The 20944-nt window shown below is 46.5% G+C and overlaps 2 protein-coding genes across 10 annotated transcripts in view; one reads left to right on the top strand and one right to left on the bottom strand.

Annotated features, from left to right (window-relative positions):
* The window catches only part of CCNQ (cyclin Q), a 107790-nt gene that overhangs the window by 77815 nt on the left and 9031 nt on the right, over positions 1-20944 (top strand). The window lies entirely within an intron of this gene.
* Positions 1-20944, bottom strand: part of ATP2B3 (ATPase plasma membrane Ca2+ transporting 3) — a 115259-nt gene that overhangs the window by 64115 nt on the left and 30200 nt on the right. For 8 of the 9 annotated variants that reach the window (XM_075578380.1, XM_075578382.1, XM_075578383.1 and 5 more), the window contains exons 2-3: positions 19593-19862; positions 18072-18401 (exon numbers count right to left, since the gene is read on the bottom strand). In XM_075578380.1, the coding sequence (XP_075434495.1) occupies positions 18072-18273 (202 nt within the window). In that variant the 5' untranslated portion in view covers positions 18274-18401; positions 19593-19862. The remainder of the gene's footprint in view (positions 1-18071; positions 18402-19592; positions 19863-20944) is intronic. The other variant, XM_075578381.1, reaches the window with a different exon arrangement.

A 20944-nucleotide genomic window follows, 5' to 3' on the forward strand; every position in this document is an offset into this window, starting at 1 on the left:
AGGGATATCCTTAATACCTGACCAGTTGGGGGGGTCTTGAGGACTGGCGTTGAGAACCCCTGCCCTAAGCACGCTCTATTCGTGGCAGGGGGAGACTAGAAATCTTTACAATAACCGTACTAAACAACTTTACTTTATATAGCGCTTTTCTTCCGGTGGGACGCACGGCGCTTCACACGCCGCGTTCTGTATGGACATTTACAGGCACATTTTGTGTCCCAAAGATCTTGCAGTCTATGTTTGCTGCCTGAGGCACAGGGGGGCAAAGTGACCAGTCCATGGAGCTGACACCGGGATTTGAATCAGGGCCCCTGCTTCAGTACAGGTGGGTCAAATCAGGGCCCCTGCTTCAGTACAGGTGGGTCAAATTGGGGCCCCTGCTTCAGTACAGGTGGGTCAAATCGGGGCCCCTGCTTCAGTACAGGTGGCTCAATCAGGGCCCCTGCTTCACTACAGATGGCTCAAATTGGGGCCCCTGCTTCAGTACAGGTGGCTCAATCAGGGCCCCTGCTTCAGTACAGGTGGCTCAATCAGGGCCCCTGCTTCACTACAGGTGGCTCAAATCGGGGCCCCTGCTTCAGTACAGGTGACTCAAATCGGGGCCCCTGCTTCAGTACAGGTGGCTCAATCATGGCCCCTGCTACACTACAGGTGGCTCAAATCGGGGCACCTGCTTCAGTACAGGTGACTCAATGAGGGCCCCTGCTTCACTACAGGTGGCTCAATCAGGGCCCCTGCTTCAGTACAGGTGGCCCAAATCGGGGCCCCTGCTTCAGTACAGGTGGCTCAAATCAGGGCCCCTGCTTCAGTACAGGTGGCTCAATCAGGGCCCCTGCTTCACTACAGGTGGCTCAATCAGGGCCCCTGCTTCACTAAAGGTGGCTCAATCAGGGCCCCTGCTTCAGTACAGGTGGCTCAATCAGGGCCCCTGCTTCAGTACAGGTGGCTCAATCAGGGCCCCTGCTTCACTACAGGTGGCTCAATCGGGACCCCTGCTTCAGTACAGGTGGCTTAATCAGGGCCCCTGCTTCAGTACAGGTGGCTTAATCAGGGCCCCTGCTTCAAAGTCAGTGTCACTTTTTTTTTATGCCTTAGGACACGGGTGCTCAACTCCAGTTCTCAAAACCCCTCAACAAGTCAGGCTTTAAGGATGTCCCTGCTTCAGCACAGGTGGCTCAATCAGTAGCTCAGTGGAAGACCTGTGCTGAGGCAGGGATATCCTTAAAACCTGACCTGATGGGGGGAGGGGCGAGGGGGTGGGGGGTGTCTTGAGGACTGGATTTGAGCGCCCCCCGAGTTAGGAACGCGCACTGTAAAAGCGCGTGATGATTTACGGAGGCCGCATTCTAGTAACTGTATCCCGACCGATTTCCCAGCCCCCGCTTCTCACCCTCCCCCCTTCTCTGCCGCCGCAGTCTTATCCCATTCATAAACCAGGACACGAGAATAGAGAGCGTGAAGAGTGAATGAAAAGCGACCTCATTAGCAGAGCCGCGCACGCTCGGCGTCTGTGCCAGTCGCGGTGCAGAAGCAGGAGGTGTAAATGTGACATACAGTCCCTACTTAACAACTGGAGGCGCTCTGCGAATGTCTCCCACTAATGCTGACAGGGGGGGAACAAATCCCCCCGATCTGTCCACGAGACAGGTCACCAATCCTAAAAACATCACCGTATTAGCACAAGAACTGCCGGGCAGAACAGGACGCTCCCCCCAACATCCCAGGACCTCAAGTTCAGGACTAAGGTGTCGTTTTGTGTGCTTGGATGGACACTGGGGTAGCCAGTACAAGGCTGGGACGCTACCTACAGATGATGTGGCTTTTCGATTGGCTGCCGGAGCAAGCCCTGACCCCGGAAGCCATGTTGTTTCCCAAGTGGACAGCTACTCCTCTGTAACTGTGCTGCTCCTGACCAGGAGAGGACCTCCCAGGAGATCCCCAGGGACAACCAAGTTCAGAGAACATGGGAAAGACTGAAGGTGTCCAGCATTGGTGCTTTAATGCTTAACTCTTCGTGAACAAAGTGACCTGTCACACATTACTTTTCACTTCGAGCAACACAAGGGTTAAATAAAGAGTGAGATTATGTCAAGGAAAGAGATGATATAACATGAACACTAGAGAAACACAAACACAGTCATATTAAAATGAATATGAATATGGTAGAATAAGTCCCTGCTTTAAAGCTGCAGACCAAGCAATATCCGACGTGGTTTTTAAAAAAAATAAAGCAGTTCTGTACTATGAGAAAATACTTGTAGCATTTTTTGTTTTTTTAAAACAACTCTGAATGACATTTTTAATGTATTATAATGCAACAAGCATTTTTTGTTTCTACAACAACCATTTACACAGTCACATCCCCTTTCTCTTCTGAAACAGCCTTTGGCACACTCTTTTTGAGCCCCGCCCCCTCTCTAGCAGTGCATCAATTGTATCTAGTGACCGCCTGGTCACATGATCTTCCCCACAGAACTTTGCAGCTTTGGTCCTCTTCTGCTGGACAGTGAACCCCCGAGCCGAATCTTCGCCGATCGATCACAGGAGAACAGATCGATTGGCAACTTAGCTAATTACTGATCATTGGGTGGCTTGTGATGATGCACATATTAAAGGGGAGAGGGAAAAGAAAGGGCAGCTTGGACAGCTGCGTTAAAGTGATTACTATCCAGTTTGGGAGCTGGAGAAACAAGGAGGTGAATTTCTCAGCATCCCGACACGCTAGCACTAGGATTCAAGCTCCTGCCATTTCTGCTGGCTGCCGGCAGCAGCCCTTGAGAGGCATACAATATGGCTGTTAAAAAGACCCGCGTCACAGGGGCCAAATGGAAGCCATGATGTCATCCCTTGCGGCGTGACGCGGGATGTTTAAACCTGCATTATATATCGTCAGCACCTTCAAAGGTAATTATCTCGGGGCGCAGGTAGCCCCCGGAGCTGAAATTAACGTGGTTCAGCTCTGGTGACCCTCTGCTTTGCACCTAGGGCATTTTCTTTAAAGCCCCCTATGGATATGTGCATATACAGTACAGCTTGTTTTTTGTTTGCGTTGGTTTCTGTTGAACATTAAAATGATTAATGATAACATATTTTCGAGTGGTTCAGCTCCGGAAAACCCCTGCTTCCCACCTGGGAGGGAAATGTATATATACTGTAAAGGAAATGCTTCTTTAATATAAAAATCATGACATAATACCAGTTCTGTCAAGTCAACCGTATCGTGTCATAGGAATAAGACACTCATTCAACCCCTACTCACCTAGCATATTCCAAGAAAGGTCCCCAAACCTCAGTAATACTTACTATGCCAGATCTGGGTTACCTTTTCCAATGTTGCTATCGCCTATGCTTTTAATCACCATTTACCGTGGGTGGGTTTGGAGATTCCCACCTATCGGCTATCACAGCCTTTGTGGCCAACACAAGGCGTTCTCGCTAGCTTCTCCGTCCGGTCAGAGAGGTCTCAATCTTCCGGCCACCAACGGAGTGTTTGTGTTTTTACACTTCCCTGTGTCCCGCTAGCTAACTTGGCTCAGAATGTATTTATTGTAGAACACAGCCACCAAAAGTGATAGAAATCTGCCTTACACTCACACATCTTCCAACACGTGCCAGGGGTGTGAGGGTAGAAACAGGACAATGTTCCTGGTTTCCGCGGTAGAAAATGTTGCACCATAACTGAACTCAATTAGTCGCAATGGACACCTTCCTTAAATCCAAATAGAGGTCTCCCCAATCCTTCCATTCCAGAAGACTCAGCCTGCCATGTATCATACCATGATCTAACGTCAGCTTGATATCGCCTACTTAATTCTGCATATCATAGTCAAGAGATTACCCGTGTGAATTGCCACTGAAAGAAAAAACGATTTGAACATTTGAATCACCACATTAATATTTGCTAGCGAAGATGTATATGGCTTCTAAAAATGCAGAAAACCTCATATTTAGCATTGCCAGAGCTATCGTAATGTATTTTATTTATAGGTCAATGATCCTGTGTATTAAATCCTGTGGCTTGTTTGTATTGGGATTCCTATCACGGTGAGATACATTCCCAGGTCCCTGATGTTATTTCTGATCGGTTACACTGCACTGGTCAGAAACGGCAAATCTTTATTTCACCTAATTACTGATAATTAGTCATAACCCGCGTCAGGCGCCACCTCCTAGCTGCGTTTGCTTCCCCAGCCTCCCTGGATTGCAGGGCTCTCATGCGCCCCCTCCCTTGCTCTGTCTCTGTGATACTTTGCCCTTGGTTCGTCCTTGAGATTGCGGCAGGCGAGCTGCTGTTGCTCTCCTTGCTGCTTCTCTCGCTACTGATATATATTTATTTACCTGTGCCGGCTACATCATCTCTCGTTCCTCCCCCGGACGCATAATATGCACCGTGAGAATGCACGCCTGTGGATCCTTATTTCTCGTTCCAAAGCTAACAATGAACATTATTTTTAACAGGAAAATCATTCAGCTGCATCCTTCTAGCAAACGCTTTCACTTGCTCCCGGCTGAGCCCCATTGAGACAGCGGGGGGCTGGGAGGATTAGTGAATGCTTGGGGAACGTGCAAACATACATTTATATTCCAGTAGATACAAGTTGGCGAAGTCTAGGAAAATATCAAGCTATAGAGAGACCGGAATCGAAGGGTTAACACTGCAGCCTAAAGTCACGCTTCATGTTACCAATGCAATGTTACTGTAGCAGAATATTCTCTGTCCAGCATGGCTACGCGGCTTATTTCTGCAAGAAAACGTGCAAACAAAGCGCACAGAATATTGTACTGCAAAAGGTATTAGTTTGTTATCATTTATCCTTTAATTAATTATCCCTTAACCCCAGGGGTTCTCAACTCCCGTCCTCCAGACCCCCCAAAAGGTTAGCTTTTAAAGGATATCTCTGCTTCAGTACAGGTAGCTCAATCGATGACTGAGCCACTGAGTGAGACACCTGTGCTGAAGCAGGGATATCCTGAAAACCTGACCTGTTGAGGGGGTCTTGAAGACTGGAGTTGAGAGCCCCTGCCTTAACCCTTTCATTGCGGCGAGTGAAATATGATACACAGAGCTCCCTGTTACAGAGAACACAGGTTATCTGAAATACACAAAATCTCAGAGATTGCAAGAAAATGTTCGTTAAAAACAAATGGAATCCGCTAGAAGACCTAAATAAACGAATTTCCCAGGAAGAGCTAGCCGGAGCCATTAAATCCCTAAAACCAGCCGAAACAGCCGGCCCCGGCGGATTCTCCAATATCTATTATAAAACATTCATGTCAACCCTGGCCCCCCTACCTGCTCGACATGTTTAACTCCTTCCTGGCGGGCGATCCAATTCCCCCTACAATCTGCTCGGCAAATTTAGCCATCGTCCACAAGGAAGGGAGAGATCCACTGTTGTGCGGGAATTATAGACCAATTTCCCTTCTCAACACAGATCTCAAGATCTACAGCAAGATCTTAGCAAACGGGCTCAACCCAATTCTCCCTCGACTTATTCACATTGATCAAGTAGGCTTTGTGTCAGGAAGGCAGGCCTCTGACAACACCCGCAAAATTGGGGATATTATTGACCGTGTGCATCTCACTGGAACTAAGGCCATGATTCTAAGTCTCGACGTGAAAAAGCGTTTGACAGAATCAAATGGTCATACCTCGATCAAACACTACTGAAATCTGGCTACAGTGGCCCATTTCTACAAGGAGTCAGAGCCCTCTACCAAAACCCCACGGCACACATTAAGCTCCCAGGCGGATTATCAGATCTGATACAAATTAAAAACGGAACCAGGCAGGGTTGTCCCTTATCCCCTTTACTATTCGACCTATCAATTGAACCTCTTGCGGCTAAAATCAGAGACGAAACAAGTATAAAAGGGGTTATGATTGCCGAAACAGAGTACAAAATCTCTCTGTTTGCCGACGATGTAATACTGACCCTCACCAGCCCCCATATCTCCCTCCCCAACCACCAAAAATGACCAGACCAATTCGGAACAATTTCAGACTACAAAGTCAATATGGATAAGTCAGAAGCTCTTAACCTAACTCTCCCAGAGCTGACGTGGAAACTGCGACAGCTTAACTATAAATATAAATGGAGTACAACCACTATTAAATATCTTGGGGTTAAAATCTCAAATTCATATAGGTCCCTATACCAGTACAATTCCCCCCTCCCCCCCCCTATTCGACCAGATCAAAAAAGACCTTGAGTCTTGGAGCAAACTCAAAATTTCTTGGTTCGGAAGAATAGTCTCAATTAAAATGAACATCCTCCCGAGACTTCTCCACCTCTTCCAAACTCTCCCCATAGCCGTTCCACTTCCAGCTCTAAAGAACATCCAGTTCCACATATTCTAATTCATCTGGAAAAACGGGAGACCAAGGGTCCCGATGTCGGTAATGCTATCCCCCAAAAGGAAGGGAGGGCTTGGGGTCCCTGATGTGATCAAGTATTACCAAGCGGCACAGCTGAGGCAGGCTGTAACTTGGAATTACGACCCGGCCTCCTCATGCTGGTTATCAATAGAGTCCCATTACGTGGCCCTCCCTCCCGGTGTCCCCTGGTCCCAGGGGGGCAAGGAGAAAAGCCCTAGGAAGTTTGATCTGGGATCAATGAGATGTACGTGGGACATATGCTCAAAAATAAAGGGAAGTACGGCCTGTTAGCATCCCCCTCTCAACTCATCCCCATCTTTGGAAACCCAAATTTCCCACCCGGGTGTTCCCAAAGACAATTCGGTCAATTTCAAGACCTGGACATCAGGCTGGTTGCAGATCTGCTGATGAAGGGACAGCCCTTCACCTTCAAGGAGCTCCGGGATAAATATCTGACCCAAGATCTCCATCTATTTAAATACCTGCAAATTAGGCACTTCCTCTTTTCGCTTTCCCAAAATGCCAAATTCCCCACACTAACCAAATTCGTGTCCCTTTGTATCAAGGGCAGCTACCAGAAGGGGTTGATCTCCGAGATCTACAAGGGGTTTGTAGTTGACAGTGTATCCCCCAACCCATAAATATATGCAAAAGTGGTCCGCGGACTTAAACCTGACAATTGACACAGACGACTGGAAGGATGTTTGGGAATCGGCAACGAAAACCTCTATTTGTACAGTCACTAAAGAAAAAAATATATAAAATCCTATTCCAGTGGTACCTGACCCCGACTAGGCTGAGCCAGATCTTCCCTGGCACACCTGACCTGTGCTGGAGGGGATGTGGTCAAAAGGGGGACATGGCCCACATTTGGTGGTCATGCCCAGAGATTCAGAGATATTGGTCCATGATCCAAAAGTTAATACATGAGACCACGGGACTAAAGATCCCCTTAGACCCTCTGACCTTCGTGCTCGGCAAATCTATTGAAAACATCCCAACGCCAATGGACAGACTGATCTCCTCGGTCCTCACAGCCGCCAGATGCTCGGCCGCAGCGGCCTGGAAGCAAAGAAAAGCCCCAACTAGAGGCGCAGTTGTCAAAAGGATCAACACAGTTATGACTATGGAGAGACTCCCAGCGATGCTCCATAAAAAACTGCCGCAATTCCAAAAAACTTGGGACCCGTGGCTGGAGTCCCGACCCCCCGGGGCTGGCCTAGGTCCAAATTGTAAGGGCCTCCCTCTCCCTCCCCTCCCACCTCTCCATCCCAGTGTATCTGTCTCCCCCTCCCCCCTCCTTCTATATGTTAAAATGTTAATTGGAAACTCACTGTATCAATCTCAGCCGTGTGCTCATGACAACTCTGTATCCCTTATTTCCAATAAAAAAAAGAATGGGGAAAAAAAACAAAAAAACAAATGTAATCCTTCCATAATCGTGGTTTGTGTTTCTGAGTTTGTACCTAGCACAGCTGGTGAATTCCCTTTCATGGAGACTACAGAAAAACAAACACTAATTAATACAACTTAAATGCACTTAGTTGATATATCACAAAACTCATAATTCAAATTTCAAATACTTATCAGGAAGTTATATATATATATATATATATATATATATATATATATATATATATATATATATATTTATATTTATATATTTTAGACAAGGAGTAAATCAGAGCAATCAGAAAACGTTTGTTTATGGAGGGCTTTATTGCGTGCAGTAATTTAATATGAAATTGATGGTATTTGTGTAGATATAACAGCCTACTGGTTCTGGCATTAATTGTGAAAAGGTTATTTATTCTATTCCACTTCAGAGCCGGTCTAAGTCTCCAATCCACTTTCTCAGATTACTTATCACTCACGTCCCTGCTTATACAGTATACTGTATGTGCATCCTTCTGTCAGCTTTCTGTGGCCTTATGGGGGAAAAAAATAATCAAAAGTCTTTACAGTAAGGGCAGTTACAGCGTGCGATTCATTCCCCTTGGAGACTGTGATGGCAGATACAATAGATTTGTTCAAAAGAAGGTTGGACATCTTTTTAGAAAGGAAAGGTATACAGGGATATACCAAATAAGTAACATGGGAAGGATGCTGATCCAGGGAGTAACCTGTTGCCAATTCTTGGAGTCGGGAAGGGATTTATTTTCCCCTTATGAGATATCATTGGATGATTTGACACTGGGGGTTGTGTTTGCCTTCCTCTGGATCACAATACTGTAAGTACGGATATAGGATTGCAGTGTTTCCCAACTCCAGTCCTCGGGGGAACCCCGACAGGTCAGGTCGTAAGGATGTCCCTGCTCCAGCACAGGTGGCTCAGTCAAAATGACCGAGCCGCTGACTGAGCCACCTGTGCTGGAGCAGGGATATCCATATCCTCAGAACCTGTCCTGTTGGGGTTCGCTGGGGACTGGCGTTGGGAAATACCGGGAGAAAGTATCTGCCGTCTAAATGTAGCATAGGCTGAAAATAATGGGCGTATGTCTTCTCAACCTCATCTACTATGTATGTAACATGGGTAACTATGTAACCACTGTATGTAACATGGGTAACTATGTAACCACTGTATGTAACATGGGTAACTATGTAACCACTGTACGTAACATGGCTAACTATGTAACCACTGTACGTAACATGGGTAACTATGTAACCACTGTATGTAACATGAGTAACTATGTAACCACTGTATGTAACATGGGTAACTATGTAACCACTGTATGTAACATGGGTAACTATGTAACCACTGTATGTAACATGGGTAACTATGTAACCACTGTATGTAACATGGGCAACTATGTAACCACTGTATGTAACATGAGTAACTATGTAACCACTGTATGTAACATGGGTAACTATGTAACCATTGCATGTAACATGGGTAACTATGTAACCACTGTATGTAACATGGGTAACTATGTAACCACTGTATGTAACATGAGTAACTATGTAACCACTGTATGTAACATGGGTAAATATGTAACCATTGCATGTAACATGAGTAACTATGTAACCACTGTACGTAACATGGGTAACTATGTAACCACTGTACGTAACATGGGTAACTATGTAACCACTGTATGTAACATGAGTAACTATGTAACCACTGTATGTAACATGGGTAACTATGTAACCACTGTATGTAACATGGGTAACTATGTAACCACTGTATGTAACATGGGTAACTATGTAACCACTGTATGTAACATGAGTAACTATGTAACCACTGTATGTAACATGAGTAACTATGTAACCACTGTATGTAACATGAGTAACTATGTAACCACTGTATGTAACATGAGTAACTATGTAACCACTGTATGTAACATGGGTAACTATGTAACCACTGTATGTAACATGGGTAACTATGTAACCACTGCACGTAACATGGGTAACTATGTAACCACTGTACGTAACATGGGTAACTATGTAACCACTGTACGTAACATGGGTAACTATGTAACCACTGTATGTAACATGGGTAACTATGTAACCACTGTATGTAACATGGGTAACTATGTAACCAATGTATGTAACATGAGTAACTATGTAACCACTGTATGTAACATGGGTAACTATGTAACCACTGTATGTAACATGGGCAACTATGTAACCACTGTATGTAACATGAGTAACTATGTAACCACTGTATGTAACATGGGTAACTATGTAACCACTGCATGTAACATGGGTAACTATGTAACCACTGTATGTAACATGGGTAACTATGTAACCACTGTATGTAACATGAGTAACTATGTAACCACTGTATGTAACATGAGTAACTATGTAACCACTGTATGTAACATGGGTAACTATGTAACCACTGTATGTAACATGAGTAACTATGTAACCACTGTATGTAACATGGGTAACTATGTAACCACTGTATGTAACATGGGTAACTATGTAACCACTGTATGTAACATGGGTAACTATGTAACCACTGTATGTAACATGGGTAACTATGTAACCACTGTATGTAACATGGGTAACTATGTAACCACTGTATGTAACATGGGTAACTATGTAACCACTGTATGTAACATGGGTAACTATGTAACCACTGTATGTAACATGGGTAACTATGTAACCACTGTATGTAACATGGGTAACTATGTAACCACTGTATGTAACATGAGTAACTATGTAACCACTGTATGTAACATGGGTAACTATGTAACCACTGTATGTAACATGGGTAACTATGTAACCACTGTATGTAACATGGGTAACTATGTAACCACTGTATGTAACACGGGTAACTATGTAACCACTGTATGTAACACGGGTAACTATGTAACCACTGTATGTAGCACGGGTAACTATGTAACCACTGTGTGTAACACGGGTAACTATGTAACCACTGTATGTAACACGGGTAACTATGAAACCACTGTATGTAACACAGGTAACTATGTAACCACTGTATGTAACACGGGTAACTATGGAACCACTGTATGTAACACGAGTAACTATGTAACCACTGTATGTAACACGAGTAACTATGTAACCACTGTATGTAACACAAGTAACTATGTAACCACTGTATGTAACACGAGTAACTATGTAACCACTGTATGTAACACGGGTAACTATGTAACCACTGTATGTAACACGGGTAACTATGTAACCACTGTATGTAACACGAGTAACTATGTAACCACTGTATGTAACACGAGTAACTATGTAACCACTGTATGTAACATGGGTAACTATGTAACCACTGTATGTAACATGGGTAACTATGTAACCACTGTATGTAGCATGAGTAACTATGTAACCACTGTATGTAACATGGGTAACTATGTAACCACTGTATGTAACATGGGTAGCTATGTAACCACTGTATGTAACATGGGTAACTATGTAACCACTGTATGTAACATGGGTAACTATGTAACCACTGTATGTAACATGGGTAACTATGTAACCACTGTATGTAACATGAGTAACTATGTAACCACTGTATGTAACATGGGTAACTATGTAACCACTGTATGTAACATGGGTAGCTATGTAACCACTGTATGTAACATGAGTAACTATGTAACCACTGTATGTAACATCGCCAGATACACGTGCACACAATATTAGTATGTTAGTAGCCAAACACGAAGAAATACAAGGAAGCCAAACTTGCCACTGTTGATCAGACGGTAAAATGCATCAGGGTTTGAACAAGACGAGCCCACCTCACCGGCGCGGAAATAAACTCACCGGCGCAGAAATAAACTCACCGGCGCAGAAATAAACTCACCGGCGCGGAAATAAACTCACCGGCGCGGAAATAAACTCACCGGCGCGGAAATAAACTCACCGGCACGGAAATAAACCCATTGTGCGGAAATAAACTCACCTGCGCGGGAATAAACTCACCGGCGCGGAAATAAACTCACCGGCACGGAAATAAACTCATTGTGCGGAAATAAACTCACCGGCGCGGAAATAAACTCACCGCACGGAAATAAACTCACCGGCGCGGAAATAAACTCACCGGCACGGAAATAAACTCACCGGCGCGGAAATAAACTCACCGGCGCGGAAATAAACTCACCGGCGCGGAAATAAACTCACCGGCGCGGAAATAAACTCATTGTGCGGAAATAAACTCACCGGCGCGGAAATAAACCAACTAGTGCTTGCAAAAACATCAGCGAGGATTTTTACACTTTTCCAAACTCAAGGGAAAAAACATAACTTCTACTCTGTCCCTTTCCTAGCCTGACCTAGAACGTACAATACAGCGCAGCTCCATTCTAACCTGACCTAGAACGTACAATACAGCGCATCTCCATTCTAACCTGACCTGGAACGTACAATGCAGCGCAGCTCCATTCTAACCTGACCTAGAACGTACAATGCAGCGCAGCTCCATTCTAACCTGACCTAGAACGTACAATGCAGCGCAGCTCCATTCTAACCTGACCTAGAACGTACAATACAGCGCAGCTCCATTCTAACCTGACCTAGAACGTACAATACAGCGCAGCTCCATTCTAACCTGACCTAGAACGTACAATACAGCGCAGCTCCATTCTAACCTGACCTAGAACGTACAATACAGCGCAGCTCCATTCTAACCTGACCTAGAACGTACAATACAGCACAGCTCCATTCTAACCTGACCTAGAACGTACAATACAGCGCAGCTCCATTCTAACCTGACCTAGAACGTACAATACAGCGCAGCTCCATTCTAACCTGACCTAGAACGTACAATACAGCGCAGCTCCATTCTAACCTGACCTAGAACGTACAATACAGCGCAGCTCCATTCTAACCTGACCTAGAACGTACAATACAGCGCAGCTCCATTCTAACCTGACCTAGAACGTACAATACAGCGCAGCGCCATTCTAACCTGACCTAGAACGTACAATGCAGCACAACTCCATTCTAACCTGACCTAGAACGTACAATGCAGCGCAGCTCCATTCTAACCTGACCTAGGACGTACAATACAGCGCAGCGCCATTCTAACCTGACCTAGAACGTACAATACAGCGCAGCTCCATTCTAACTTGACCTAGTACGTACAATGCAGCGCAGCGCCATTCTAACCTGACCTAGAACGTACAATACAGCGCAGCTCCATTCTAACTTGACCTAGTACGTACAATACAGCGCAGCTCCATTCTAACTTGACCTAGTACGTACAATACAGCGCAGCTCCATTCTAACCTGACCTAGAACATACAATACAGCACAGCTCCATTCTAACCTGACCTAGAATGTACAATACAGCGCAGCTCCATTCTAACCTGACCTAGAACGTACAATACAGCGCAGCTCCATTCTAACCTGACCTAGAATGTACAATACAGCGCAGCTCCATTCTAACCTGACCTAGAATGTACAATACAGCGCAGCTCCATTCTAACCTGACCTAGAACGTACAATACAGCGCAGCTCCATTCTTATCTGACCTAGAACGTACAATACAGCGCAGCTCCATTCTAACCTGACCTAGAACGTACAATACAGCGCAGCTCCATTCTAACCTGACCTAGAACGTACAATACAGCGCAGCTCCATTCTAACCTGACCTAGAACGTACAATACAGCGCAGCTCCATTCTAACCTGACCTAGAACGTACAATACAGCGCAGCTCCATTCTAACCTGACCTAGAACGTACAATACAGCGCAGCTCCATTCTAACCTGACCTAGAACGTACAATACAGCGCAGCTCCATTCTTATCTGACCTAGAACGTACAATACAGCGCAGCTCCATTCTTATCTGACCTAGAACGTACAATACAGCGCAGCTCCATTCTTATCTGACCTAGAACGTACAATACAGCGCAGCTCCATTCTAACCTGACCTAGAACGTACAATACAGCGCAGCTCCATTCTAACCTGACCTAGAACGTACAATACAGCGCAGCTCCATTCTAACCTGACCTAGAACGTACAATACAGCGCAGCTCCATTCTTATCTGACCTAGAACGTACAATACAGCGCAGCTCCATTCTTATCTGACCTAGAACGTACAATACAGCGCAGCTCCATTCTAACCTGACCTAGAACGTACAATACAGCGCAGCTCCATTCTAACCTGACCTAGAACGTACAATACAGCGCAGCTCCATTCTAACCTGACCTAGAACGTACAATACAGCGCAGCTCCATTCTAACCTGACCTAGAACGTACAATACAGCGCAGCGCCATTCTAACCTGACCTAGAACGTACAATGCAGCACAACTCCATTCTAACCTGACCTAGAACGTACAATGCAGCGCAGCTCCATTCTAACCTGACCTAGGACGTACAATACAGCGCAGCGCCATTCTAACCTGACCTAGAACATACAATACAGCACAGCTCCATTCTAACCTGACCTAGAATGTACAATACAGCGCAGCTCCATTCTAACCTGACCTAGAACGTACAATACAGCGCAGCTCCATTCTAACCTGACCTAGAATGTACAATACAGCGCAGCTCCATTCTAACCTGACCTAGAATGTACAATACAGCGCAGCTCCATTCTAACCTGACCTAGAATGTACAATACAGCGCAGCTCCATTCTAACCTGACCTAGAACGTACAATACAGCGCAGCTCCATTCTAACCTGACCTAGAACGTACAATACAGCGCAGCTCCATTCTTATCTGACCTAGAACGTACAATACAGCGCAGCTCCATTCTAACCTGACCTAGAACGTACAATACAGCGCAGCTCCATTCTAACCTGACCTAGAACGTACAATACAGCGCAGCTCCATTCTAACCTGACCTAGAACGTACAATACAGCGCAGCTCCATTCTAACCTGACCTAGAACGTACAATACAGCGCAGCTCCATTCTAACCTGACCTAGAACGTACAATACAGCGCAGCTCCATTCTAACCTGACCTAGAACGTACAATACAGCGCAGCTCCATTCTTATCTGACCTAGAACGTACAATACAGCGCAGCTCCATTCTTATCTGACCTAGAACGTACAATACAGCGCAGCTCCATTCTTATCTGACCTAGAACGTACAATACAGCGCAGCTCCATTCTAACCTGACCTAGAACGTACAATACAGCGCAGCTCCATTCTAACCTGACCTAGAACGTACAATACAGCGCAGCTCCATTCTAACCTGACCTAGAACGTACAATACAGCGCAGCTCCATTCTTATCTGACCTAGAACGTACAATACAGCGCAGCTCCATTCTTATCTGACCTAGAACGTACAATACAGCGCAGCTCCATTCTAACCTGACCTAGAACGTACAATACAGCGCAGCTCCATTCTAACCTGACCTAGAACGTACAATACAGCGCAGCTCCATTCTAACCTGACCTAGAACGTACAATACAGCGCAGCTCCATTCTAACCTGACCTAGAACGTACAATACAGCGCAGCTCCATTCTAACCTGACCTAGAACGTACAATACAGCCCAGCTCCGATATACGCCGCGTGCATTATAAGAGCCGCATTTGGCCAAATAGTTACTCTAATATTATAGCCTAGTTATATTATAATAATATAGTCTAATATTTTTATGGGCTGCTTCAAAACAGAATCAAATATTATTTTAGAAAATAATAAAACAGGACTGACCTCGCTGTCTTTCAGAAAGTCTGTCCTGTGCCCTCATAATAACGCCACTATTTGTCATCGTTATCACGTGGGATAAAGGGTTTAGAAGCGCTGAGCTCATAGTTTAATCTCTGTCCAATTCTCCTAAAAATGCTAATATTAATCAGTAGGAGCGCGTGCGAAAGCTGGGGGTAAGTATTCTATTATTAAGCATTCAGTGGCGCAGACTTCACCGGCAGCGCACGCTACGGCAGACCTTGAAATCCCCGTGTAAACAGGTGATATGAGTTCATCTATTCACGGAGAATGAAGCCTGTAGCATCTCTTAACCCTTTCCTGAACGCCAGGTGTGTTACAGCTGTGATACGGGACCTGCACTTTTGGCATAATATATAAGGTCTGTTGGATTAGAGGCCTGGCGTTCCTCTGCTCATAAAACACACAGGCTAAGACTCAAATTTATGCTGAGTAATACTGAATTCATCATCATCATCCATTTTTTGAGTAATAAAACGCCTCCACTTAAGGCCTCGGGCATGGTCAGCGCCCGTGCTGAGGCGCTCTCGCTTACCAGTGAGCCCCTGCAGCCGCAATGAGAGCGGCTTTAGCAGGGGCTCGCGCACGCTTTCCGCAAGCGCGCGGAAGCGCACGTCTTATCCAAATTTTAGATTTCGCGCTCATGGGAGCGCAGGGCCGGTCACGTGAGCGGTTCGCCCAATGAGGGCGAACCAGCTCCGTGACGTCACTGGCCCGCCACCCGACACGCCCCCGGACGGCGCGCTAACCACGGCCAGGGAAAGCACCCGCTTTCCCTCAGCCTCCGCGCGCCTCCGCACGGCTTCTGCGACCCTGGACGCAGCCTAAGGGAGCATCTCAATACTGTATAGTTAAATTAAAATGATATACAATGGGTTTGTTAGACAGGGGAATCCAGACGGAAGAGGTAAGTCTTACACGAGCCCGAAACGGTGGTTAAGTGGATATACACCTGAGCTCTGGCGAGCTCTGCCCAGCGTAGGGGGCAGAACCCCTGGCACAGAGAGGGGGCCGCCCACCCAGCGTAGGGGGCAGTACCCCTGGCACAGAGAGGGGGCCGCCCACCCAGCGTAGGGGGCAGAACCCCTGGCACAGAGAGGGGGCCGCCCACCCAGCGTAGGGGGCAGTACCCCTGGCACAGAGAGGCAGACCCCCTGAGGACCTGAGATCATAGCCAGGATCCCGTCGCAAATTGAAACGGGACTGCACATAGACAGGTCCCTGACCTTGCAAGGTTTTAAAGGTCATTACGGCCAACATGAGCCGAACCTGGAAGATCACTGGGTGCCGGTGCAGAACGCGTCCGATGGGAGTGATGCGCTCAAAGCGAGAAACACGTCTCAGCGAGCGAGCGGCAGCGTGCCGCACATATTTACCTACGGTACTGAAGCGCCAAACTGCGACATGCAAGCTCTCTCCGGATTTATGTATCAATGCAAAGAAACGTCTGCTGCGCCACAATGCACCATTCTCCCCCCCCCCCCTATCAAACGGAAACTCCCACTGTCTTCAATGTAGAGCCCCGATCGGCACTATCACAGTCTACATGGAAGTTCTGGCCCGTCCTGATTAACCTCTGCAATTCCAAATGGGAATGAATTCATAGAACAAGAACTACATTCAATGTGTAAGTGGAGGGATTTACTATACGTATTCTAACTAGTGGAAACCTTTATTGATACATTGTTGTCTTTCTGCGTTTATCCAATTTATGTTTATGGACTGCACTTGAGTCAGCGCGCCGGGGGGGGGGGGGGGCACCCTTTCTTCTTTGCTCACACTTTGGGGAGACGTGGAACCCTCTCCTGGACTCTGGCAGCAGAACCTAAGTATACCTTATTGGCCTTTTTATCTTCCTCCCATTACACATTATTTGTTGCACTGTCGTATTTTGTAACAGACGGTGAGTAGGTGGTGGCTAGCGCTGCTTTTTCTTTAAACTATCAATCTTGACAGCTAACTATGATTTAGTGCAGAACAGAGTTGTACCTGTTGCTCATCACTGACATCCCTATTATAGTGTAAAAGATGGGCCACTTCACCCCGACACCGGCTTTCATGTCACCTCTGGGATCTGCCGGCGTTCTGGACACCGCAAGTTTCCTTCTTATTGTTACTGGAGCCTCTTTTAGTTCTGTTAGTCCGATGTTATCATTGGGTTATACAGATGTGTACACTCCCTGATAAAGCTCCCTGAGGTCTCTTTCCCAGTCCTTTATTACACTGGTTTATGCTGGCATGCGGGAGCGCTTTCTGTGCTAGTAAATTTCTTTTGCCTGTTTGTCTACTGCTGGCCCACTGGTCCCCCCCCCCCGGCAAGTGCAGAGGCGCCCGCGCGAGAGGTGATCCGTGGCCAGTGGGATGGGGAGAGGGAGACGCGACTGTGATGTCACGCGAGCGGTTCGCCCTCATTGGCTGAACCGCTCACGTGACCCGGCCGTCGCTCTATGTCCTTCCTCGTTGAGGTACGGCCTTGTGTTCGCGCCGCGTGCGACGTCGTGCGCGCGGCCTAAGAAGCCTTTAACTTTTTATTGCATGTTTATAGCCAGTCATTTGCAAAGTATATACACCGACCCAAAAGCGCGGTCATTACCTTCAGTGGGGGAGGTCTTCAGTCTCCTACAGAGGCCATTAACATCACCATAACTATCTTGGATCTTCTGAATCCCCTCTGCTCCCCGCAGTTCCATAAGAGAGCGCAGTTCCTGCAGTGTGCAGCCAAACCCGCTAGCATGGTTCTGCGAGCTGCGCTGGTTCTTTGGGTAAAAATCCACCGAGCTGTTCAGATCTCCCATCGTGGCCGCCTGATGTTATTTTGTACTTGACTGGAGAAGGTTTGTATCGGCGTGCGCGCAGTGTTTCAATACTAGAAGCCACAATCTGGAGGCTTGGCGTAAGCGGGTGTGTTAGAAAGGTGATGGGCCTGCAGAAAGAGATAAAGGGCAAGCAAGAGTTACAAATAACTAGTTAGCAGCTTGTAGTAATGTCAGTTTTAATGTAGGACAGTTGACTTTGTTGTACGATTCGATCTTACAGCTTTGCTTAGAATAAAATGGTGTTTTTTTATTTCCGAATAGATCTCTTTCTGTGCTTTTATACACATTGTAGAATGTGTCAGTAAGATAGGACGTAGCCGCCAGCCTTGTCCTGGACTTACATTGCCTAGATTTACCGCCATGGCAAATGCCCAGTTACCTAATCATACCTAAACGGTAACCACACGTAACTTACTATAGTCAGAGGAAAGGAAAGCAGTGCTTTGGTCAACAATGTCAAGTTGTACATGCCACATATTAATTACTCGTTGCTACAGTAAGAACCATAATATATGTGAATGTCCACAAGCAGGCATCAGTCTCACTTACTAGCTCATGTTATAGATGGAGTGTGATAGGGAGAGAGAGGGAGAGAGCTAGATAGATGGAGTGTGATAGGGAGAGAGAGGGAGAGAGCTAGATAGATGGACAGAGTGTGATAGGGAGAGAGAGAGAGATAGACAGAGTGTGATAGGAAGAGAGATGGATGGAGTGTGATAGAGAGAGAGATAGACGGAGTGTGATAGGAAGAGAGATGGATGGACAGAGTGTGATAGGGAGAGAGATAGGGAGAGAGATGGATGGAGTGTATAGGGAGAGAGATGGATGGAGTGTATAGGGAGAGAGATAGGGAGAGAGATGGATGGAGTGTATAGGGAGAGAGAGGTAGATAAATGATAGAAATATAAATAAATTGTTTGATAGATATAAACTATGATAGTTATAAATGTTGATGGATATATATATAAATAGAAATAAACTGATAGTTATAAACATTGATAGATCAATTTAGATATATAATATATAGATAGATACAAACTTTGATAGATAAATGATAGGTAGATGAATAATTAGACAGAAATGTTTATAAATCAGAAAGATAGGTAAATAGAGTTCAGAGCGCTATATTAGGTGAGTACCAATGCTGGTAGTGTTGTGTAGTGTTGTGTATCGCGATGTGTCTCCTATGTTAGTAACTTACAGTATTAGTACAATAGTTACTTTAACATACACACTCATATGATTTAACAGTTACAGACACAGAGTATACAAGGAACACCATACAAGGTATTTATCACCTGGCCACAAAGACTTTGCAATTAGATTTTCTCCTCGGGACGTGCCTGCTTAGGATTTTGTCGCTGTCAGCGTCATAACACAACTTTCAGTGGGGATTTCATTCATGAATGCAGCCACATTTACCAGTCACAGGCGTCACTGCGAGTCCGAGCTGAGTGAGGGGGCCAATCCATGGACGATGTTTAGTTTTGTTCAGTTTCAGTTGCAAACTGCTGCTCTGACCCGGTCAGGGGCGAGCACATCTAGGGTCTCCACTGCACTGAGAAAACCTGCGTTCCAGAGGAAGAGACACATGTAAGGGAAACAATGTATCATATACACATATCTATTATATATTAGTGAAAGCACTGTATGCCTGTCTGCATCTTCCTGTGTCCCTACGGACAATCTGATTGCACCTTTGGCCTGTCACTCCGCCTCAGGTCATGCCCGCCCCCGCACACCTCTCATTGGTCTGCGGTCCGCCCCCGCACAACTCTCATTGGTCTGCGGCCAACACCACTGCCACACTGTCCCACCCCTCACTGACCTACACCACTGACACATTCTCCCACCACTCACTCACTGAGCTTTGGGAACGCTTGCCAGCACCTAACCCTCACTGCTCTGAGAGATTTGCACCTAACCCTCACTGCTCTCAACCCAGAAAACCCTGACCGCCTGCTACCATGGGGGGGGGGGGGGGAGCAGGAGCGGAGAGAGGGGGGAGCAGAGAAACATAAATGGGGGTGGAGAGGAGGGACACAGAAATTGTAAGCAACCCACCCCCCCTCCTGTCCACTGTCCCCCCCCTCCTGTCCACTGTCCCCCCCCTCCTGTCCACTGTCCCCCCCCCCCTCCTGTCCACTGTCCCCCCCTCCTGTCCACTGCCCCCCCTCCTGTCCACTGCCCCCCCTCCTGTCCACTTCCCCCCCTCCTGTCCACTGTCCCCCCCTCCTGTCCACTGTCCCCCCCCTCCTGTCCACTGTCCCCCCCCTCCTGTACACTGTCCCCCCTCCTCCTGTACACTGTCCCTCCCCTCCTCCTGTCCATTGTCCCTCCCCCTCCCCTCCTCCTGTCCACTGTCCCTCCCCCCTCCCCTCCTCCTGTCCACTGTCCCTCCCCCCTCCCCTCCTCCTGTCCCTCCCCTCCCCCTCCCCTCCTCCCGTCCACTGTCCCTCCCCCCTCTCCCGGGCAACGCCGGGTCTCTCAGCTAGTATATATATATACACAAGCAACTTGTATAGTGGGCGCACCTCAAAAAAATAAAGAAAGTGCACGAGACATAAAAAGAAATAAATATACGCGTCACACAATGCCAGGATCGATGAAGACGTCTCAGCCCTGTATGATAGCGATCAATAAAGAATCG

The sequence above is a fragment of the Ascaphus truei genome, chromosome 21 (genome assembly GCF_040206685.1).
Source record: "Ascaphus truei isolate aAscTru1 chromosome 21, aAscTru1.hap1, whole genome shotgun sequence".
Lineage (NCBI taxonomy): Eukaryota > Metazoa > Chordata > Amphibia > Anura > Ascaphidae > Ascaphus > Ascaphus truei.